Source organism: Sander vitreus, chromosome 2, assembly GCF_031162955.1.
Source record: "Sander vitreus isolate 19-12246 chromosome 2, sanVit1, whole genome shotgun sequence".
Lineage (NCBI taxonomy): Eukaryota > Metazoa > Chordata > Actinopteri > Perciformes > Percidae > Sander > Sander vitreus.
In genome coordinates, this window is record NC_135856.1 from 14,172,644 (window position 1) to 14,192,799 (window position 20,156).

Sequence of the window (20,156 nt, forward strand, 5' to 3'; positions counted from 1 at the left end):
ACTGTGGAGGCAGTGCCTAATTTTATCCATACATTAAAATCAGTTTAAATAACTAACGTGACAAAGGGCTTTTTCATACATGTCCATTGCCTTTTCTTTTTTGGTTTATTTTTTCATCATTATGTTACGGCATAATTCAGAATAAGGCCTACACCTAGCTTGCCCTTTTCTCAATAGACTGTTCAGTTCAATATGTCATGTTGAGTCTTACTATTATGCAGCAGTCTATGACAATTAAATAGCCTATTCCTAAAGACTAGGATATAATTAAAACAGCTTCAACAGTTCCTTATAGATTCCTCCCCCAAAGTTGAAATTAAACGTATGACCTCTAGATGTAAATGTAAAGTAGTCTGTGCAAGACTTGTGAGTACATTTAGTAAGAAACTAAGAAACTACAAAACCCAGAGGCTTCCGCGCTTCAACTCTCTTTCCGTTGATTGGTCGACAGAACATTCATTGTCGTAGACGTGTCTCGCAGTCAGAGCATCCTTCCGTCATGGCGTCTGTTTGGATTAAATTCTTCGTTCACCTGCCGGTCTTGTCTGTTTTCTTCCTCTTGCTGCTATGTCTGCCGCCGGGGGGAGGACAAAAGAAGAAAGAGGTAAAGCTTCATCCGCTTAAATATTTTTTTTTAGCGAATATAACTGTGCTGTTTAACGTAATGAGCATAAACGTTAGCTAGTCAGGATAGACAGGAAGTTTGTCGGAGCGACGTGCTGGTTATCTAACGTTTCTCTTTGGGGCTGAATAAAATAAACGCCTCTTGTATGATGTAACAACTGAAAGAGACACTGCTTACTAGTTGTCTTTTTACGTTACGTGATGGTCCCTTTCCTGTTTAAGCTGTGTTACTGTTCTGCATAATGTGACAAGCGTACATGCATGGTTAGGCATTGTAAGCTAATGTAGCTAATGTTAGCTAACGTTAATGTGTAACGTAAACGTCAGTCTACAGTATTCTGTAAGCCTATAAGGATTTTATTTTGAAATTCGTAAGTGCAGGAAGTGCTGTGTTTTACTTCTCGGTAGCTGACGTTAGACGATGCTGGCGACAATCTCACAATAACAACAATAGATTGCTGCATGCTAGCTGAATTAGGTTGTTGTAGTGCACCGGGATATCCCGTTACTACTGTTGGTTAGTGTGAGATACATATGTGCTTCTTTCATTGAAGTGGTGGGTGTGGTGGTGGTAACTGAAAGAGAAGTGAAACGGAAGCTCTTGTGACTTGTTTGCTTGATCTCTCTTGATTTGTCACTGGGCTCAAAAGGCGTCTGTTCACCTGCATCGTGTTGAATCGACTGACATTACTTTTAAATATATTGTTGGTTATATTATTAACTTGCTCTCTAATAAAAGTAATGGTGAACACATACTATATTGGTGATAAAACTATATCTTTGACGTTCCGGGATTGCTCTGTTGCCGCCGGAAAATCCGCTGGATTTCACTCATTTAGGCCGGATATCTGTTGCATTTTAAACTCCGGTCGATTTATGAGGACTATGGTTAACCTTTTCTCAGATCTCTGCAGGGTAAATCCAGACAGCTAGCTAGACTATCTGTCCAATCTGAGTTTTCTGTTGCACGACTAAAACAACTTTTTTAAACGTAACGTGCCATGTTCCACCAAAACAAGTTCCTTCCGAGCCTATTTTGCAGCGGCACCACAGCTTTTCTCCATTGACATATATAAAATGGACCAACAGATCCCGTTGCTCTGGACGGAGACCAGTGAATATTAAAAGCACTTTTCCGGTGAGCGCTGAGCGTTACTGCGCAGCCTCCAACTGAGAGAGACGACGTAAATGTGCCGTGAGCAACGTGTCTGAAAGTTGTAAGTCTTCTGGTAGCTGTGCCAAGAGAAATCTCAATCATTCCCAATCTTGCAGAGACCGAGAGCGTAGGTATATGTAAGGAGTTAACATGGACACTGGCTAATTATTGCTAACTAAAATGCTAGTTAACATTAGTAATTACACTTAAACAGCTAATGTGAGACGGAACTGCCTGCGCGCTTCTCCTGTACTGTACGGTAATTTCTCTTCTGTGCGACAGTAAGTCGCGTGGTTATGACATAATCGTTAGCCTATTTTTACAAACGTCTGCTACGGAGCCATAACGTGAGATACAAGGTAATGGAGCCTTTTATACGTTGTCGTGTTTCTTTAGAAATAAACAATGGACAAATGGAGTCTTTTAAACGCTTCAGATGTAAGTTATTTGCTGTCAAAATGAAAGCATTCCATTGACTGCCAAACGGGAGGTGATGGCTTGGTAGCATCAAAATGGTACCATAGGAGGTTCGCGGTCCGAGGAGAAGCTTACCCCCTTGCTGAGCACCGCCCCCAAGACGATTGTGATTGGTTTAAAGAAATGCCAATAAACAGAGCACGTTTTCCTCCCATCCCCGAATGTTATGTGGAGTAGCCAGACTCTCCTCAAACACACTTTGGAGGAGGGTCTGGCAAAGCGAGACTAGCCTAGGCCTAATACTTTATCATGTATATGGGGTGACTGCTGGTCCTTTCTGCTTTTTGTTATCCATATTTATTTTTTTCTTTATTAAAAATAGGCTACTAAAGATAATTACTGATGCACTCCTGAGTTATGACACATGCTATTAATTTGAGTGTGAAAGTTCATTTTTGACCCTGGGAATTTGACAGAATTATACTCGAGTTCTACTTATTAGCTTTTCCGGAGTTTTCAACCATCTCACGTCGACTGTAAGATTAGTCGGTCAAACTTTATTATTCATGGCCTTTTGTCCAATTACACCACAGTTCAGGTCACCTGCAGAGCCGTTATCTCACACTAAACCGCTTACATGTCCAGTCACAGGTTTCATCTGTGTGACTCACATTTTGTGCCTTTGCTTGCATCTAACATGAGCATCATTTGTGTCTTTTACTCAGTCCAAAATAAAATAAAAAGTGTGCGTCCTCATCATAGATGGTAATGAAGTCCTTACACTCTGTTACAGCCCTGCGATAAAGCAACACACACACACACACACACAGGATTTTACAACTCTGGAAAGTTATCACAACAATCGCAAGATAAATCGTAGTTGTGTTATTTGTTGGCCTTTTTTCCCTCGAATATTCCTTCGGGGGAAAAAACACATCGGTCTGAATATCCATTAACTGCATGTATTTAACTGTAAACATGAGGTTCGAATTGTGGGCTCATATCATCGACATTTAGTGGACAGCCTTCAGTTTGTTGTAATATTTTGATATGGACCAAGGACTTTTAACCAAGTCACAGTGTTGTTGTAATATTACTGTTGCATCACCTCATCTGCACCTTCCGTGCAGCTGACTTAGCACATGAATAGAAAAGTGATTGAGTGGACAAACTGCGGAATTAATAAATGATGAAATGCGTGGAGAAATACATGACAAGTGAACAAATATTTGAACAAATAAATAAAGAATTTAACATGTCCACAAATGGGCGAAGAAAGAGCTGACGCAGTGGAAGAATAAACTAATGAATAAATGGACTGATTAACTACTGAAAAGGCATTTGAATGAGAGAGAGTGAATGAATAATTGAGACTGACATATTTGCCCTCCAGTTCGCTGTAAACACTTCTTCTTTTCTATCACAACGATGGCTTGTGAGGTGTATGTATAATGAATGTGTCACAACCAGTGGAGTGAAGCTGTGCAAATATCAGCGCACATATGCCACTTCTTGTAAAGTTAACCTTTAAGAGAGGTGACTTTTTCTGATACTGCAAGGACATATTTAGCCGTATTTTATGTACATTTAGCGGGTTTTTTTTTTTACTACTGAATAAGTGAGCTATAGAGACTTTACTTTACAAACCTTGGACAGTACTTTTTCTTGGTGCAATATGTGTTCATATTTCAACACTGAAGAAGATACTAGTCTCTCATTCATTTGTCCAGCATTCTGCTTTAAATACATTTGTCTAGCAAAGCTTTGAGGGGAAAAGCCTACGGTAGTCTGTTGATGAATAAAACAATTATAATATAGGAGTTGCGATTTGGAGTTTAAAACTTCAATTTTACAGTTATTAATGAATAATCTCCTATTTTTAACATGTTTTACCCAAGGACAGTCTGCTGACATCAGTGCTTATTTTCAGCAAGGCCTTGATTCACATTCACAGAATTACACCAGGGAGCTGCCCATTATAGCCACCGTCTGCTGTTAGGCACTGACTGTCTCAAGGACACATTGCATTATCTAATAAGTGAGAGCATTTCTCAATCATTTACCTAGCTAAAAAGTATCCAGCTATTATTGGTTTGCTTGGTATGAAGGGAATCGAATCGGGAGAAAAGCATATCGTCCCAGCCCTAGTGTCCACCAACATTTGGTCCATCCTGTGTGAATCTGTACCAGAAGTAGCAGACAGGGGCTAGTCACACGTGCTACACTAGCACACGTGCGCACGCACGCACACACACACACACACACACACACACACACACACACACACACACACACACACAGACACACACACACATGCAGACAGACATACTTCCAATGAGCCACAGGAGATATATTGAAGGGTTATAGTGTGAGAAATGTTTTTCACAGTTGCCTGCCTGGGGCCATGGCAAAGGGGGGAGGAGGAGGCGGAGGAAGATCTTATTTAGCTGGAAATGGACAAAATGGTGAAGCAGCATCTCACCAATTTTTGCTCTCCCTCGCTGCACTTCGTCTTCCCCTTGCCGCTACAAGCGTTTGCTCTAAACTGTGTGGGCTGTGTAGGGCTAAAGGTTAAAAGGTTAAGTTAATTAAAGCTGTCCTGAAACATTCAAACATTCAAATGCGTGTTTGTTACATCGATAGTCAAATCTTAAGTCAATATTCAAAGCGTTGTTTATTTTGTTTGTCCTTGTCTCATTTCCTCTCTTTGGTTCTGTAGTTACTGACTCATTGTGGTGAAAATGACCGCTCCATAGTAGACGAGATCATGTCTTTATTTTACTGGTGCACTAAATAAGAGATGGCCCGATACCATTTTTTGCTTCCCGATACCGATTCTGATACCTGAACTTGTGTATCGGCCGATACCGAGTACCGATCTGATACCAGTGTGTCATATATTTTATTATGTTTTAACAAGTGTATACTACTATCCCTGTATGGATGTGATATGATTTCTATCTTTGTTGTCAGTCTGGCTCAGGTTAAACTTTGTGAAACATGAACAAACACAAACAGTGAACGCCACAGAACTTTCTGTTATTATCCAGTTCGACAGTCAGTCATAACGGAAAAAGAACATAAATAAACTACTTTTAATGTAGATTTTCTTTAGGGCTTTATTACGTGGTATCGGATCGGTGCATAAACTCCAGTACTTCCCAATACCGATACCAGCATTTTAGGCAGTATCGGAGTATCTCTACACTAAATGCATGTTTAGTCTGTTTGCAGTGTAGTGAGAGGGGCTGAGAGAGCGAGCAGAAGAGACTTTTGACATTAAATAATGGTGCCTGGTGCCAGGTGTCGGGTTCAGTTTTAATGTAATGTAGGATTTGCTATTGTTTGGCGTTTGGATTTACTTCTGTTGACTTCATTTGTAGTGATCATATTACACAGAGGCTAAACTGTTTTTTATCTAGTTTCATTATCTACATTTTTTGGAGCAGAATTTAATATTAACTTCTTTAAGCAAGGACTGAAGCTTCGGAAGCGACTCACAAAAATGGCGGAGAGACTAGAATGACTGATAAGTTTCTGAATGTACGATTCTCTATGACCTCTCTTATACAGATATAAATAGAAAGGCTGCTGCGTGGAGAAAAGTTGCCCAGGACGTTGACATGTCACGTCGGTTAAATGTGATATAGCGGTATAATGTCAGTAGTTCGATGTATGTTGCTAGCTAACAAATTAGCATTAGCAGGTTTGTTTATCAGTACCATAGCAAAGCTAACTTCCGCTGGAATTGTCTGATAGGAACCGTCCGTAGCCTTTCGCAAGAGTTTCGCACCGCACTCGTTCGGACCCATTCCACTGTGTGGAACATAATAATGTTTATTACGGCGTGATCATTTATGATACCAGTCTAGTGTTGCTGTGGTAATATCAATGGTGAAATCCATAAATCAAAACTTGATGTACTGTTGGACTCTCTTTAAACTGCAATTAAGCATAAATCTGGCTTACATGTCTTCTTCTTGTCTACATGAAATCACATCTTTTGCAAATCATTTGACTGACCGTAAGGTTCAGTTGAGGATGGGCACCGTGACTCTTTAGCTTAGAGGGCAGAGTAAGTCGGCTTGGTAGTCTTGCTGCCTAAGTTTGCACTAAAATTTCAGATCGGCACAATACAGCACAACTCTTTGCAACAAAGTTGTCTTGTATCTTGCCAATGAAAAATTGTATTACTGTCAAAGCCAGTAAGAACACTGATAGGGTGGATAAATAAACATAAAAATAGAGTCTGAGAAAAGGACAACTTAAGGAAAAAGTTGAGTTGTGATTGTGACAGACATGGGGGAAGAAATAAATACGAAATAAATACATTTAAAGAAATAAAAAAAAAAATAAAAAAGGTAGAAAAAAAAAGTTAGGGCAGTGTAAAGCCCTGCCTTTCTAAACCCTGCTATATGCCCCTCAGGGAGTGGAAGAAATAGTCATGGAAAGAGAGAATATTTATATCCCTTCAATACTCCCTCGTTTATCACCCCAGCTCTGCTAGATATTATATCTAGCTTGTGTTGTGTTTCTGTCTTAAGGCTGACTACAGCACAAAGAAAGAACCAATGTAAGCACTTCCTATACCTAGGCCTATGGAGTCAGGGGAGTAAAGAGTGAAAAAATGTCCAAGGCAGCAGGTCTGAGGCAAGGGGAATTATATATCTAGAGAGTTATATATCTACAGAGAGAGAGAGATTTCAAAGTAGTGGGCTTGCTAGCACACCCAGGGACCAGTCTAATGAGTGGATCGGAATAATAAGAGCCTGCAACCTCTGCACACGGAGGCCCAATAAACTACTGGGTAGGCCCTTCAGGGCACAACCCGAGCCACTCGCTGAGTTTAAACTGGGGCTTATGAAGCTAAACACTGTGTAAGCGCTATTGACTCTTGGTTTTCTGTCTGACCTGTTCATCGGAGAATAAACCATAGCTCACAGTTCACACAGTCTTTGCCCACAGATTTTATAGCACAGTGCAAGTATACTCTGTGACAAGAAGCTCACTAATCGCTAAAATTACAGTTTAATGCATGCGTTTTTGCCATGTTAAAATGTAGCCTATATGATGTGTTAGATGTATCTGTTTCAAAAGGAGAAAAAAAAAGCATGATTAAAAGGACAAAAATGTAACTGTACTCTTAATAACCATTGTTAATGTCTGATAATAAAAACCACGCTGTATAAATGAGTCCCTGTTATCATGCTGTGTAGGGAACGTGTATTGTAGTTTCAATATTGTCCCATGCTGTGTAGGTGCTGTTGTAAGTGTGTGTGTGTGTGTGTGTGTGTGTGTTACAGTTATCTGTCCAATGCCAGACGCCATTCTGGGTTTGATCAATCCTTAATGCTGTCTGGGTTTGTCTTTACCTTTCTGTGTGTCTCCTACACTCCAGCTGTATCCACTGTCAACACTCTCACAGAGAATTCTCTTTTCATTTCTTATTTTCCTTTTTTTCACAGTCTTTGTTTATTTCTTCCTTTTTATTATGGTCTTTCGCCAAATGGGTCTTTGGTTTTCCTTTTTTATGCATGCATGCCTCACTTTTGTTGATTCTCACTGTCTTCTTTTTCATCATGCAAATGAATCAAGGGTTCAAGAGAGATAAATACTGAATCCAACCCCCTTTCTCTTGTGTGTTGCCAATACAGCCCAAACTGTAGCTATAATGGTGCCATATTTTGCACAGTGAAATGTTTCAGTGCTCTCCCAGTGAATTCAGGGGTGATTTGTTTAGATCTCGCTCATTAGCCGTAGTCATCTGAATTATTGATGCAGTAGTGTCAGACCTGCTTTCCCGATGACTGATGGCCTGTGTTTCCAAGTCATTTTCCTTCTCTGTTATTCCTCCCTCTCCTCCTCCTTTTTTTCCTCCCCTTTCCAACACTTCTATAACAAATTTTATGAGTGGCAAAATGACTTCCGTCTCTTGCTTTCCATCCCCCTGTCCACCCCTTTCCCTTCCTTCTCTGTTCACCTCTTAATAATCATGTGGTGTCATGAAAAGATTTCTCTTTTTGTTTTACCTTGTTCTCCTCCAACTGGTCCTTCCCTTGTTCTCTTTGCTTTCTTCTTCCCTCCCCTTGCCCCTTCCTCCTAACTTTTCCTGACATTTCTGAAGCTAATTTCAGAAAGTCCTATTGACTTCTGTGCAACGGAACTTAAACAGGCTAAAATCTCAGTGTTGTCTGCCTGTTGTGTCAGGACAACTAATAGCTGAGATAGTGAGACCTTTTGGTTTCTCCAGAGGGAGATGTTGTCATAACAGTACTCTTTCCTTTGCCTCCCTTCTCTTTCTCTTCTCATCCCATTTTATTTTCCATTTTATTTCTTTATCCCTCAACTTTTCCTCCATCGTCCTCCATGCCTCTACTCCCCCACCCCCCCCCCCCCTTTTTGTGACAGTCCTTGCTGTATAGCTGATATGAGGTGGCATATTGTGTGTTTTTGTGTGTGTGTGTGTGTGAGGCTGGCTTCTGGCTGATAAAGACGTCTCACGCTTATCCTCCCAGACAGACCTGTGTCGCTGTGACGGTTCATAGGCCACACACAATCTCACATATAAACACACAGAAACGCACAACACGTTAATACGTATGCACATACGTACACACAGTCTTCTTCGCTATGTAGGTTGTTAGATTGAAAGCCATATAGTGGAGCTGTGTGTACATGTTGCCTGTCACAGATATCTGATGATTCTGTCTTATTAAACTCTTAGTCTTTCTGCTTCACTGGCAGAAAGCCTGTTAACACTCCGCACAGGTGTGTGTGTGTGTGTGTGTGTGTGTGTGTGTTCCTTTGTGTTTCTCTGCGTGATAAAGAGGCTGTCATAAGACCGGCTTATTGAAAACACTTGTCATGAGAGGGTAAGTACGGACGAGAAAAGGGGGAGAGAGAAAGTGAGAGAGGCAGATTTCTCTTTCCAGAGTTTTGTCTTGCCTTGTTCGCTCCTGTGGCCAGAGTGGAACCTTGTTGGGTAAAGCTAAACCGAGAAATAATCATGCTAGTTATGAATGATTGATTGAATTATGTTAACATAGCATTTTGAAAGCATTTATTTTTTCCTGGGAATGTCAAGTAAGCCTCTCTGGTTCTTCTCCTCCTTCTCATTTGCTCAGTCAAACCCAATCACACCTGGGAGATGTTCGGCCACGGTATTATAGATGCAGCTGGAGGAGGAGGTGGTGTGGTGTGGGGGTGGTAAGGGGCTGACATCTCTAACTTCTAGGCTGCGTTGATTATTAAGGTTGAAAAATTCATCTGAAAGTGAAAGTCCCAAAAGAAAAAGTTAGAAAACTGCTCATCCTCCTCTGCCCGATTGCATTGAGATTTATTATGAATTACAACTCTGTCCAAGCTTGCCTGTCTGACAGGTTATCTATGGCCCCAAAGTAAGTTATTAAATACACACACACACACACACACACACACACACACACACACACACACACACACAGAGCGCAATACAGTAATATAACGTATTAACGATGAACTGAAGAGTTTAGCATAAAGCTGTAGTCAGGATAAATGCTAAATGCCATTTTGTGTTAGACCTGACCTCTTTCTCTGTTCCCCTCAATTTCTCACTTCCTCTTCCACTCATTTTCTCAATGCCTGTTTTTGTGTTTACGGTTTTAACTCTTTTGGAAAGCAATAACACATTAAAACATTTCTGGCAAAATAAATGATGTATAAGCCCACACTCTTATCCCAAGTTAGTTGACTTTATTAGAAATTTGCGTGGAAACGCATTGCTTTGAACCATTTATGTTTTTACACAAGGTGAAACTTAACAGGTCAAGTTGTATTAACAGAACAGTATATTGATGCAGTAGACAAAATCATGTTTACATTAGTAGTCATAGATAAAAATCTTTAGTAAACATACATTATTTTTCCTGGAGTAATGTTTGTATGTTAAGTTAAACATGCAAATAAATATATAATATAAAACAAAACATTACTTATCACTACTATGAAAAATTATTTGTTCATATAAATGTTTCTTGTCCTTTTTTATAATATAATGACTTTGAGATTAATGCATTAAATACATTTGTTTCAACAAACTTGAAGGAAAAAAATTCTACAACACAGTTGTACACGATGTTCCAATATATTGTGGCGGGCTGCATGGAGGCCATCAATCCTGGGTCATCAAGACCTGGGTCTCGGTCATGGTAACACCAATAAATGTAGATAAACATGAACGCTAAATCAACCACACAACACTAAAACCCAGATAATATAAATGCACACTTTAGTTCTGTTAATGGTTTGGCAACAGAAAATCATTAAAACCCACTTAACCTAGGACAGGGACAGTTCAGAACATAGTCCTGCCGGCTGTTAGTGTTTTAATTTTGATTAAATAGACAGATTCCATCGGGCCCTACATTAAGTCGGTGCTAAAAGCTGACTAGAGATTGGAAAATATGACTATGTAATATGTTGGTCAATAAACCACTATAGTCTTACAAATAATCTGACAATGTACAGTCTTGGAATACTGTGTTTTGTACTTGGACATTGGGTTAACGCTTTATTGCATGCATTTCTTTCCAGGCAATAAAACAAAAAAAGGTTGTGGACTGCAGCTTTTCTCTAGAGGCTTTATTGCCGGCTCATTTTGAAATGAGCTCTTTAGTCAGCGTGCCAGCCCATTCAGGTCTAAATGCTTATCATACCAAGGTTGTGATAAAACGTCAGTTTAAGTGTCTAGTGGTCATTATGCAACAAGTTCATAGGATGTCATGTTGTACGCTGTCTTCTCTTAGCGCTAAGTTTTTTACAATATGTATCAACAGAAAGCAATGCTAAGTCTTCATATCATCCTCCTCTTTGTCGGATTTATTGCTCATGGAAAATAACTGTATGCTTGACATCCCTACTTTTTAAAAACTTGATAGCCTATTTCAAGAATCAAGTCGGACTTTTGAGAATAAATCTAATAAAACTACTAACTTTTGTATTCTACAAAATGCATGAACTCTTTATCTTTTAGCGCATAAACACAGTATGGTGATGAGTATTAGGACTTTGAAGAGATTGTGCCGAAAATTGTCTGTTCAGAAGGAGAAACACAAACTTGGAAGAGGTGGCCGTATTCCTGCAAACTGAAATAGCTTGTAATGGACAGATGCAAGGGTATCGATGGTTACACCTACGTGCAATACAGAGAGGATATGCTGTATCACAATAAGACAATTGATCAACTTGTTTGATCCTTAAGGAGTGGCGCTCAGGCGAGCGCGTGCACTCTAAGGATGTAACCATATCTATGATGCTGCCTACGTGGCAGCTGGCATGGCGGACAGTCGCTCTAATGTGATTAAGTGATGAAGGAGTTGAATTTATTCTCGTCATTTCAACTTTAATCTCGACATTTAGACATTATTCTCGAAATGGTATAGTTCAACTTTATTCTCGACATTTCGACTTTATTCTCGAAATGCAAAATAAATTCCTTTATTATTAAAATCCTTATTTTTTTTTCCTTTTGATGTGGCCCTAATGCTCCGTCGTAGAATGCTCACCTAAGCAGAAGCAAATAATAAATGTGAATGGCTTATAAGGCTAATTAGAAGCACATTAAGCTCACAGTTATTAGGCACTAATACTAGTGTTACTTCCAAAGGCTAATGAGGTAGCATACTAGGCCAATTACGCTTGTATTTCTGTGATATGCTCATATGTCACATTGTGCATTGTGATCTTGGCCCTGACTTTGAACACTAAACATTATCACTGCAGGCAGATTGGCACAGTCTGCAGGTGCATAAAGCTAAAAGACAGAGAGAGATTGGTTTAAATGGAGGGTTCAGAGCTAAAGGTCAGACAGTAACACACTGCACACCTGGGAAGCAAAAAAGAGGAAGGCAACTGACCTGGTAGTCTGACAGGCTTGCAACTTCATGACCTTTACTGAGCCCAAGCCCCTCACTTCCACATTGTCTCTGTCTTTTGCTTTAGCCAGCAGTCACCACCTTGTCTCTCTGTCTCATCTTAAACTTCCCTTTTTTAACAACAATTATTATTATTATTAATACTGTTGGCAACAGCAGTGAATTCAGGTTAGTCTACCCTCTGTACCTGGAAACAAGCATGTAACTGCAAGTTTTTTTAAAGTTATCTGCTGAAAACGACAGCTCAGGAAAGCTATACATATCCTAGGCCTACTTTTACTCACTTACTAGGCACTAGCTGTTGCTATATTTGCTGACGAAGGCTACAGGAAGCCATATATCCTTCACAATGTTATCATTACAATTAACGGACTGGTGTGAAGCTTAGACAGGAATTATTATATTTTTACCAACCAAAACCTAACTTTAGCTCAAAGTGAAAACTGACTCTGTACCCTGGTTGTTTATGGAGATTAGTGGCAGCTTGGCCACGATTATATGAAAATGAAAAAAAAGATTAGCACTGTAATAAGCTTAACCCCCTGTGTGTGTCGAATTATTGCAGAATTGAGGTAATGCTTGCCTAAGTCTTACCTTAAAACTCCTATTTCTTTGCGGGTTACAGAATTTGTCTGTGTGACTAACTTTCCTCCTCGTCTTGTCCCTCAAAATTGACGGCATCTTTCTAACGTACCCTTTTTAGTCTTTCCGTCTTGACTCTATTTATTGTGTTGAGGTAAAATGGATTAAAAAGGTTGCGGTGGTACATTAAGCTGTGCCTCTTTTTTCTCTTTTCTCTGCAGTGCTGCTTAATTAAACTGTAAGACCACCCACAGCTGACCCATGCTACCAAAATCACTAAGCAAGCTGAATGCTAAATTTCATTTCATCATTTTCTCATAAAAAACCATAAGTTTGAAGATAACACTAATTAGGCAGATGAACACTTGTTTTGCACACACACAGGCACAGTGAGAGTGGGACCCCAAACATGCAGAGCCTTGAGTTTGTGTGAATACTCAAATACTCACGGATAATTCTTCCCTGAGTGACACGTTGATAAGAAAAATGTTTTTTTTTTTGTTTTTTTTTTTACTACTTCAGAGTGAGATGAAGTAAACATAATAAGGCATGGAAGTGATGAATTGTCCTTGTGTCAGGAAATGAAGGAGCACTCATATTGGCTTTGTGTTCTTTTAAAATCCAAGAGCATAGCTCTTTGCTGCAGCCAACACGTCTCTAGGGCTCTATTTATGTTCTCCTTTTTTCCCAGTAGTTTTCAAACTGGTAAAAACATTTTTCTTTATTTCTGAAATTTTTTTTTTTTTTTTTTTTTTAACTTTTACCAAGGCCAGACAAGTATAATGTTGGTTTGTTGTGGGCTTTCTAAAGTGTAATTGTTAGTCTTGACCTCAATTAGAAAAGTTACTCTTTAGTCCACTAACTTACGACACAAATAAACATTTTGTAAAATGACCTGGGTTTAAAGTCAGTTAATCCCATAAATGTCTATCCATTGCACGTCTTTGGTGTTTTTTGCCCCCGTCTCCTCCCAGGCAGCGCGGCAATGGTTATATTTAGGGTTAAGGTTAGGGTTCGCTGCCTGGAAGGCGCCGTTGGAGGCAAAAAACACCATCAAGCCCATTGCACAAGCCTTGTGGAGTAGTAACATGGCTTGCCTAGTTTCTTACAGTTGTCTCCCTGGTGCCTGGCTCAAGGATAACATATTTTGCTGCACGAGACAGAAAAAGCCTCTCTTACTTCTCCGCTATGCAGTAGTTTTTCTGCCTAGCCCCTCAAGGAATTTGATTTTTTTTTTTTTTTTAAATGCTGTGAATGTACTTTTTTTTTTTTAATAAACTTTTCACCTGATGTTGACTGCTGTACGCTTTTATACAATTCCCCCAACAAATGTAAATCCTTGAGGAAACTAATTTACACACTAATTTCTTTTGCTTTGCATTTTGCCAGATAATCATTGGCTCCCTTTATAACATGCTTTTGGCTACTAAAAAAAAGAAAAAAAGAATGAAAACCATTTTGTTTGTTTTGTGTGTTCTGGGATTACTATAGAAATGTAATAGTGATGCTTGTCTGGTTGTTGGCACCAAGGCAAACATTGGGTATGTGACAACACTAGAGCTGTAACCATTCAAAGTGTTGCTGTGCAATTAATTGTCTCAGAAATAATAACAATATAATTGTCTCTTTCGGTCAAATTTAAACATATGTATTTATTTCTTTTTCAAACCAATTTAAGTTTTCAATGAATCCCAGGATACATCTTTTGGTTATGTCACTGTTATGTGACCCAGGTAATGTAGTAACACAGGTACACAGCCTATGCAGTAAACCACGCCTCTTCATTATTATAAGACAGAACATTACTGTCATAGCACATTTATCCCCATCAATACAAATCAAAGCATTCATCTTTAACAAAAAACAAAGCATATTTAATTTCTCTGGCTTGAGACAGCTACAGCCCAGGATGTTTGGAGTTGCTATGGCAACAAGTGACAGCTTTTGGACTATTGGACGGTCCGACCAATAATACCTCATATATAATTGCAATTTGGCATATCTAAACAAAATCAACAATTGACATCAACAGTCATACTCCTTAGGACCTTAGCAAATGTTAGCAGAAGTTGTTCTTTACAGATAAGAAAAATAAGAGCACAAATCCTCGGGGAACTACACTAGCATAACGTTAATTAATGATGGCCATTTCCTCTACAGCGCCGTCATATATGGTATCGTTACAAATTTTTTATGTTGGAAAGCTGACTTGACTTGCCACTGCGGGGGAGGGGCGTCCTCTGTTAGCAATACAAAGGATCATAAGAGAGCTACTGTTCTGTGACGCTAGAGGGTGCATGCAGGTATGGGAAACGTGTCTAATGGCTCCAAACAAAAGTGTGACCATCTCATAAAAAAATTGCTCAAACCTTAATGCTTTAATTGCGGTTAAACAAAATAACCGTGATTACGTAAAACAATTGCGGTTAGACAATTCTTAAGTAATTGTTACAGGCAGGGTTCGAATTACGTGGGAGCCAGTGGGAGCTGAGCTCCCATAGAGAGAGGATGAGCTCCCATGAAAGCAGTAAAATCATACACCTGTGGGGGTCTCTAAAAATCATCAGCACCATTATTTAAATCACAAATAAAGCACTTTTCCCAAACACACGGAGCTCTGAAGCAGACCTGTGCGTCGCTTAGTGTTCACTCTCGCTGTAGAAAATAGAGATGAGCAGCGCGCCTTCCGTCCGTGGTCTGTACAGCTTCAGGTTTATAATGGAGGCGCTCTGCTGTCGATATGCTGCGGCAGATGTGTCACGTTTGTGCTCCTTGTATTTCTGTCGTAGTTTTGGTTTCCCACCTCCGATGTAGAGCAGCGTACAGCCACTTCCCTAAACTTTCTCATTCAGAGACGGCTATGGTGCAGGTGGATTCTTTTCTGAAATATAGGGACTTTATTCTTGTAATAGCCTATTATCACTTTATTTTTCTCAAAATATCACGACTCCTCCAAATCACAGAGAGCACAGATGGGATATATTTTGAATGTGCACAAAGTTTTGAACATGAGCACTAATCTTGCTCAAACACATCTGAAATATTACAGTCCAGGGCTTTATTAATCCATTAAAATGAATAATGTATCATTGAGGTGAATAATTGTCATGTGCACATTTAAGGAAGTTACTTCCTCAACAAAAGATGCAAAAGAAGAGGGAGGAGTAAATGATGCTAGGCTACATGTGTGCTGACTCAGATATAATTAGAAAAGTCGATCTACAGGAGAATAATAATGGGCAATACAGAATGCCTGAGAGCCTTATTGTAATATATTCCATTATGTTTTTATATTTGGATTGTAATCTATGTTTCCCTTTTACATAAAGATTTCCAGTATACATTGATTCAGAAAAAAGGTAAATAGGTGCATAAAAATTCACCAGAATGCAGGAAATGAAATGTTTAATGCTCAAAATTTGCTGCTCATATACTACTTTTTAAAAGAGACCCCCACAAAGATGAAATCATAATTCGAACCCTGGTTACAGGCCTTAACAACACTGAGGCTTTCGACCCACTGCACACTGTTGCCTATTGCATTGATCAGCCCAGGCACAGCCATGAAGACTTCTCCACATTTGTGCATTGGTAAACATGCATGTATGGTTTGACTGAGCTGGAGGTTGAAGAATGAGTTTAGTATTGTATTGCAATACCAACATAAAATATTGTTAGGCATATTACGTACAATCCTCAACATAAAACAATAGTAGTTTTACGTCAGTGCTCTGTCACCACATTCTGCTGTTTTAATCTCTGTCTCAATTATGATGTCTTATACAACTACTGTTTTTTGCCTTTTGTGTCTTTGTTTCTTTCTATATTATTTTCAGTTTATCTATCTCTCTCTCTCTCTCTCTCTCTCTCTCTCTCTCTCTCTCTCTCTCTCTCTCTCAGTACTTGTAACTTGCCCTGGTGATTTTCCTAATTTTTTCATCCTCCCCCTCCTTCTGTTTTCCTCTTATTTTTTTCATTTACTTTCCACTCATCCCTACGTCCCTCCATCTCTTGGCTTCATTGTGGTGAGCACTATAGTAACCATATGCTCCCTGAGTGCTGGCATTGACTCCCTATTGTTTTTACAGGAGGACTGGCCCCTTATCTGTGTGTCCAACCCCAGTTTTTATTGGGATGCCTTTATAACAAAATCAAACTGCACTGATGCCCCATAACCCAATTGGAACTATGTGCTTCCCCTGAGAAATAATATCTGCAAAGACGAGGTCAAGTAGAGTGAATAACCAATTAGTACCTTGGTATTCTACTCCTATTCTGTGACTGATAAAATGTAAGTAGGTTCTACACTCCTTAGTTTTTGATGGTTTAAATGATTACTGCTGTTGGTGTAGTTTGCCCACTACAGTGTTAAACATATTTTCCCATATGTTTCTCTGGGGAAGGTGAAGGAACATGCTATTTCCTTCCTCCACAACAACGGTCTTGCTCAGCCTGTACAGATTAAAATAACCAATTAAAGCTTTTGTTGTTGAATCCACTAAAGAGCAACTCTAGAAATAGATAGGACTAAAAAAAGCAGTACTTTTACATTAAAACATGTTATTTTAACTTAGAGCTCAGAAAAGTTTTAATTAAGTTTGTGGTATTAATTTAGTTGTCTTATGTTATCAATGTGACAATTTAACCTAGCCACCCACACCCAAAGCATATTGTGTTTACAACCTGATCTCACAGAATTCCGTGAAATCAACACGGCCCCTTAACTCAAAGTCAACGCAAAAAAATCTGTGATGGGCCCATGGAATAATTTCGTGAAATGAACATGGATCGCCGAAAATTCCATGATGGACCCACGGAAGAATTCTGTGAAATGAACACGGTCCCTTAAGTTAAGGAAAAGGTCGTGGGTGGACTTACATTTCCATGACACGTGGGACAGCAACGGGACGGTTGGGTTTAGGAAAACCATAACGGGACGTAGGACAACAATGTGACAGTTGGGTTTAAGAAAAGAAGAAGGGGATGGTTGGGTTTAGGAAACGTGACACACGGGACACGATCCCCAGTCTCCTGGGTGAAAGTCCTGTGTTTTTTTATATATATATATATATATATATATATAAGGGCTGTCCACATTAACATGTTAATCGCGATGCGATTAAGGGTCGACGCAATGCAATTACTTTTTTTACTGCCGTACTTCTTCATAACACATCTTCTGCTTCAGAATGCAGGCAGGCTGCCGGCATGGAGAAAGACAACAGCAACACACTTCTGAATGACGCTTTTCTTTTTAAAAAAACTCCCGGACGGCTCAGCCATATGCACATTGTGTAAAGCCGAATTAAAATATAACCGAAGCACGTCAAGCTTGAGCTACCACCTACGAGCTAAGCATATTAACGTGACGCAGTTTGATGCTAGCGGGCTCAGGCAAAGCAGTATTTTGGAGAGTGCTACTTGCCGACCTGTGGATGAAACCAAATCCCAAAAAATTACTACAGCTCTTGCAAAATGGGTGGCAACTAACTGCAGACATGTCAGCATCGTAGAGGACTCGGGTCTTAAAGAAGTGCTACGGTTGGCATGTTCTGACCCGTCTTATACACTGCCATCGAGGGGGACAGTAGTTTCACCATACACAGCCTGTATGACACGGAGAAAGCAGCTAAACTGGAACTGCTGCCAAGTGCAAACGCTGTCTCATTAACCGGTGATCACTGGACGTCAGTGAGTAATCACAATTACTTAGGCGTTACTAAACACTATATTGACTCTGGCTGGACTTTGCACTCGTTTGCCTTAACGGTGGTTGTTAGTGTTACATCTCAGTCAATTGTTCTCAATCCTTGTTAAAAATGTAAAGGTTAAATGTCCTGCTGTGGCATCTGGTTTTTGGACCATTTTGTTTGTACTGTATAAGCAAAGTGTTAGTGTTACATCTCAGTTAGGTTAGGTACTTGTAGGAATTGTGCAATAATGACAGATTCACACATTTGTTTACAGTAAATAAATAATCAAGTTCATAAAGTCACTTTCTTTGCATTCATTTGATTCCCAATCAAGATACACTGGTAAGAATTGCTTTCCATTGTTATTATGTACTTAAAAACAGTTCTGAAATGCAATTTTTGCAATTTTTTAATTGTGATAAAACATGCGATTAATCGCGATTAACTATAGAACTTCAGCGATTAATTGTGATTAAAAAAATTTAATCGTTTGACAGCCCATATATATATATATATATATATATGATGATTTTTTTAAATATATATGATGATTTTTTTATTTATTTATTTCACCTTTTATTTCTTCTACAATATCTCCTAACTGCCATTTAATACATCTGAAAAAGTTAACTTGATTAAACTCGCAGACACCCTAAACCAACAAACTCAAAAGACTTCGACAGGCACCCCAGGCGAAGGAAATGACAGAAGATTTAAAATGTGCCTGGGAGGTTGAGAGAGAAACTGTAATCAAAAAAGGGCTGACACATCTTTAGATATTCTATAAGCATCACTGAGGGAGAGACAACCGCTGGCGCTAATGGGGAAAAGATAAAAACTTAAATAAAATCACCAGAGGGTGATGGACGGGAAGACATGTGGACAAAGGCAGGGGAAAAATGCATTTATTTCAAATAATTGTTATTGGGCAGATAAGCTGACAAATCTCCTCCCCCAACCCCTCCAACGACAAATCATGATATTTCTGGGAATCGCAGATTATGAGCTGACAAATATGGAGCTGGCAATATCAAACATGTTGGTTTGATTCAATAGAGGTGAGAGATGGAAACAATAAGTCTGACAGGCAAACTGACTCAAACAGACACACAATCCAAATATGTGATGGTGTATGTGCTTACACTACACACCATATTAACGGTTCTTTCCCTCCCTTGATGAACAGGATTTCACTTATAGCATCCAATGTTGTGCGTATGATCTGCCAGCCAACAAACAAATTGAGGCAAAAAACATGTTTGTGTTATGATTGTAAGTGTGGAGAGATCACTGCACTGTCCCCTCCCTCTCCTGAGCTCCTTCCCTTTCCATACATCTCTATTCTTCCGCTTCATTTGCTTTCCTCTTCATTCATTCATTATCTCACTCTCATCCTAAATTTAAAACTATTTTTCTGCCACCACTATATGTATTTTGTACTACATATTTCTTTAACCTCTGTTACCTTCTTCCCTGCTTTTATTCATTCCCATAAAAATAAAAATTATGAGTAATGTTGTTTTTCTATCCCTTCTCATTTGTTCTGCTCTCCTGAGTTTTGTGTGTGTGTGTGTGTGTGTGTGTGCCCGTCCGTCCGTCCATGTATTTTAAGTATTTTGGTTTAACTCAACACAAAGTCACCAAGTCATCATAACTACACTATGATTAGCTGAAATTGACGTTTTTGTATGTTTTTGTTTTTTCAAAAGGACGGTGTTTTTCTTTGTGTGTGTGTGTGTGTGTGTGCGTGCATGTGAGAGTGGGTGAGAGATG

General features: G+C 39.3%; 1 protein-coding gene across 1 annotated transcript in view; it reads left to right on the forward strand.

The window, feature by feature from the left end:
* The first annotated feature begins 466 nt into the window (after window positions 1-466).
* Window positions 467-20,156, forward strand: part of tusc3 (tumor suppressor candidate 3) — an 84,630-nt gene continuing 64,940 nt past the window's right edge. Inside the window, exon 1 of the mRNA XM_078279189.1 lies at window positions 467-604. Within this exon, the coding sequence (XP_078135315.1) occupies window positions 500-604 (105 nt within the window). The 5' untranslated portion in view covers window positions 467-499. The remainder of the gene's footprint in view (window positions 605-20,156) is intronic.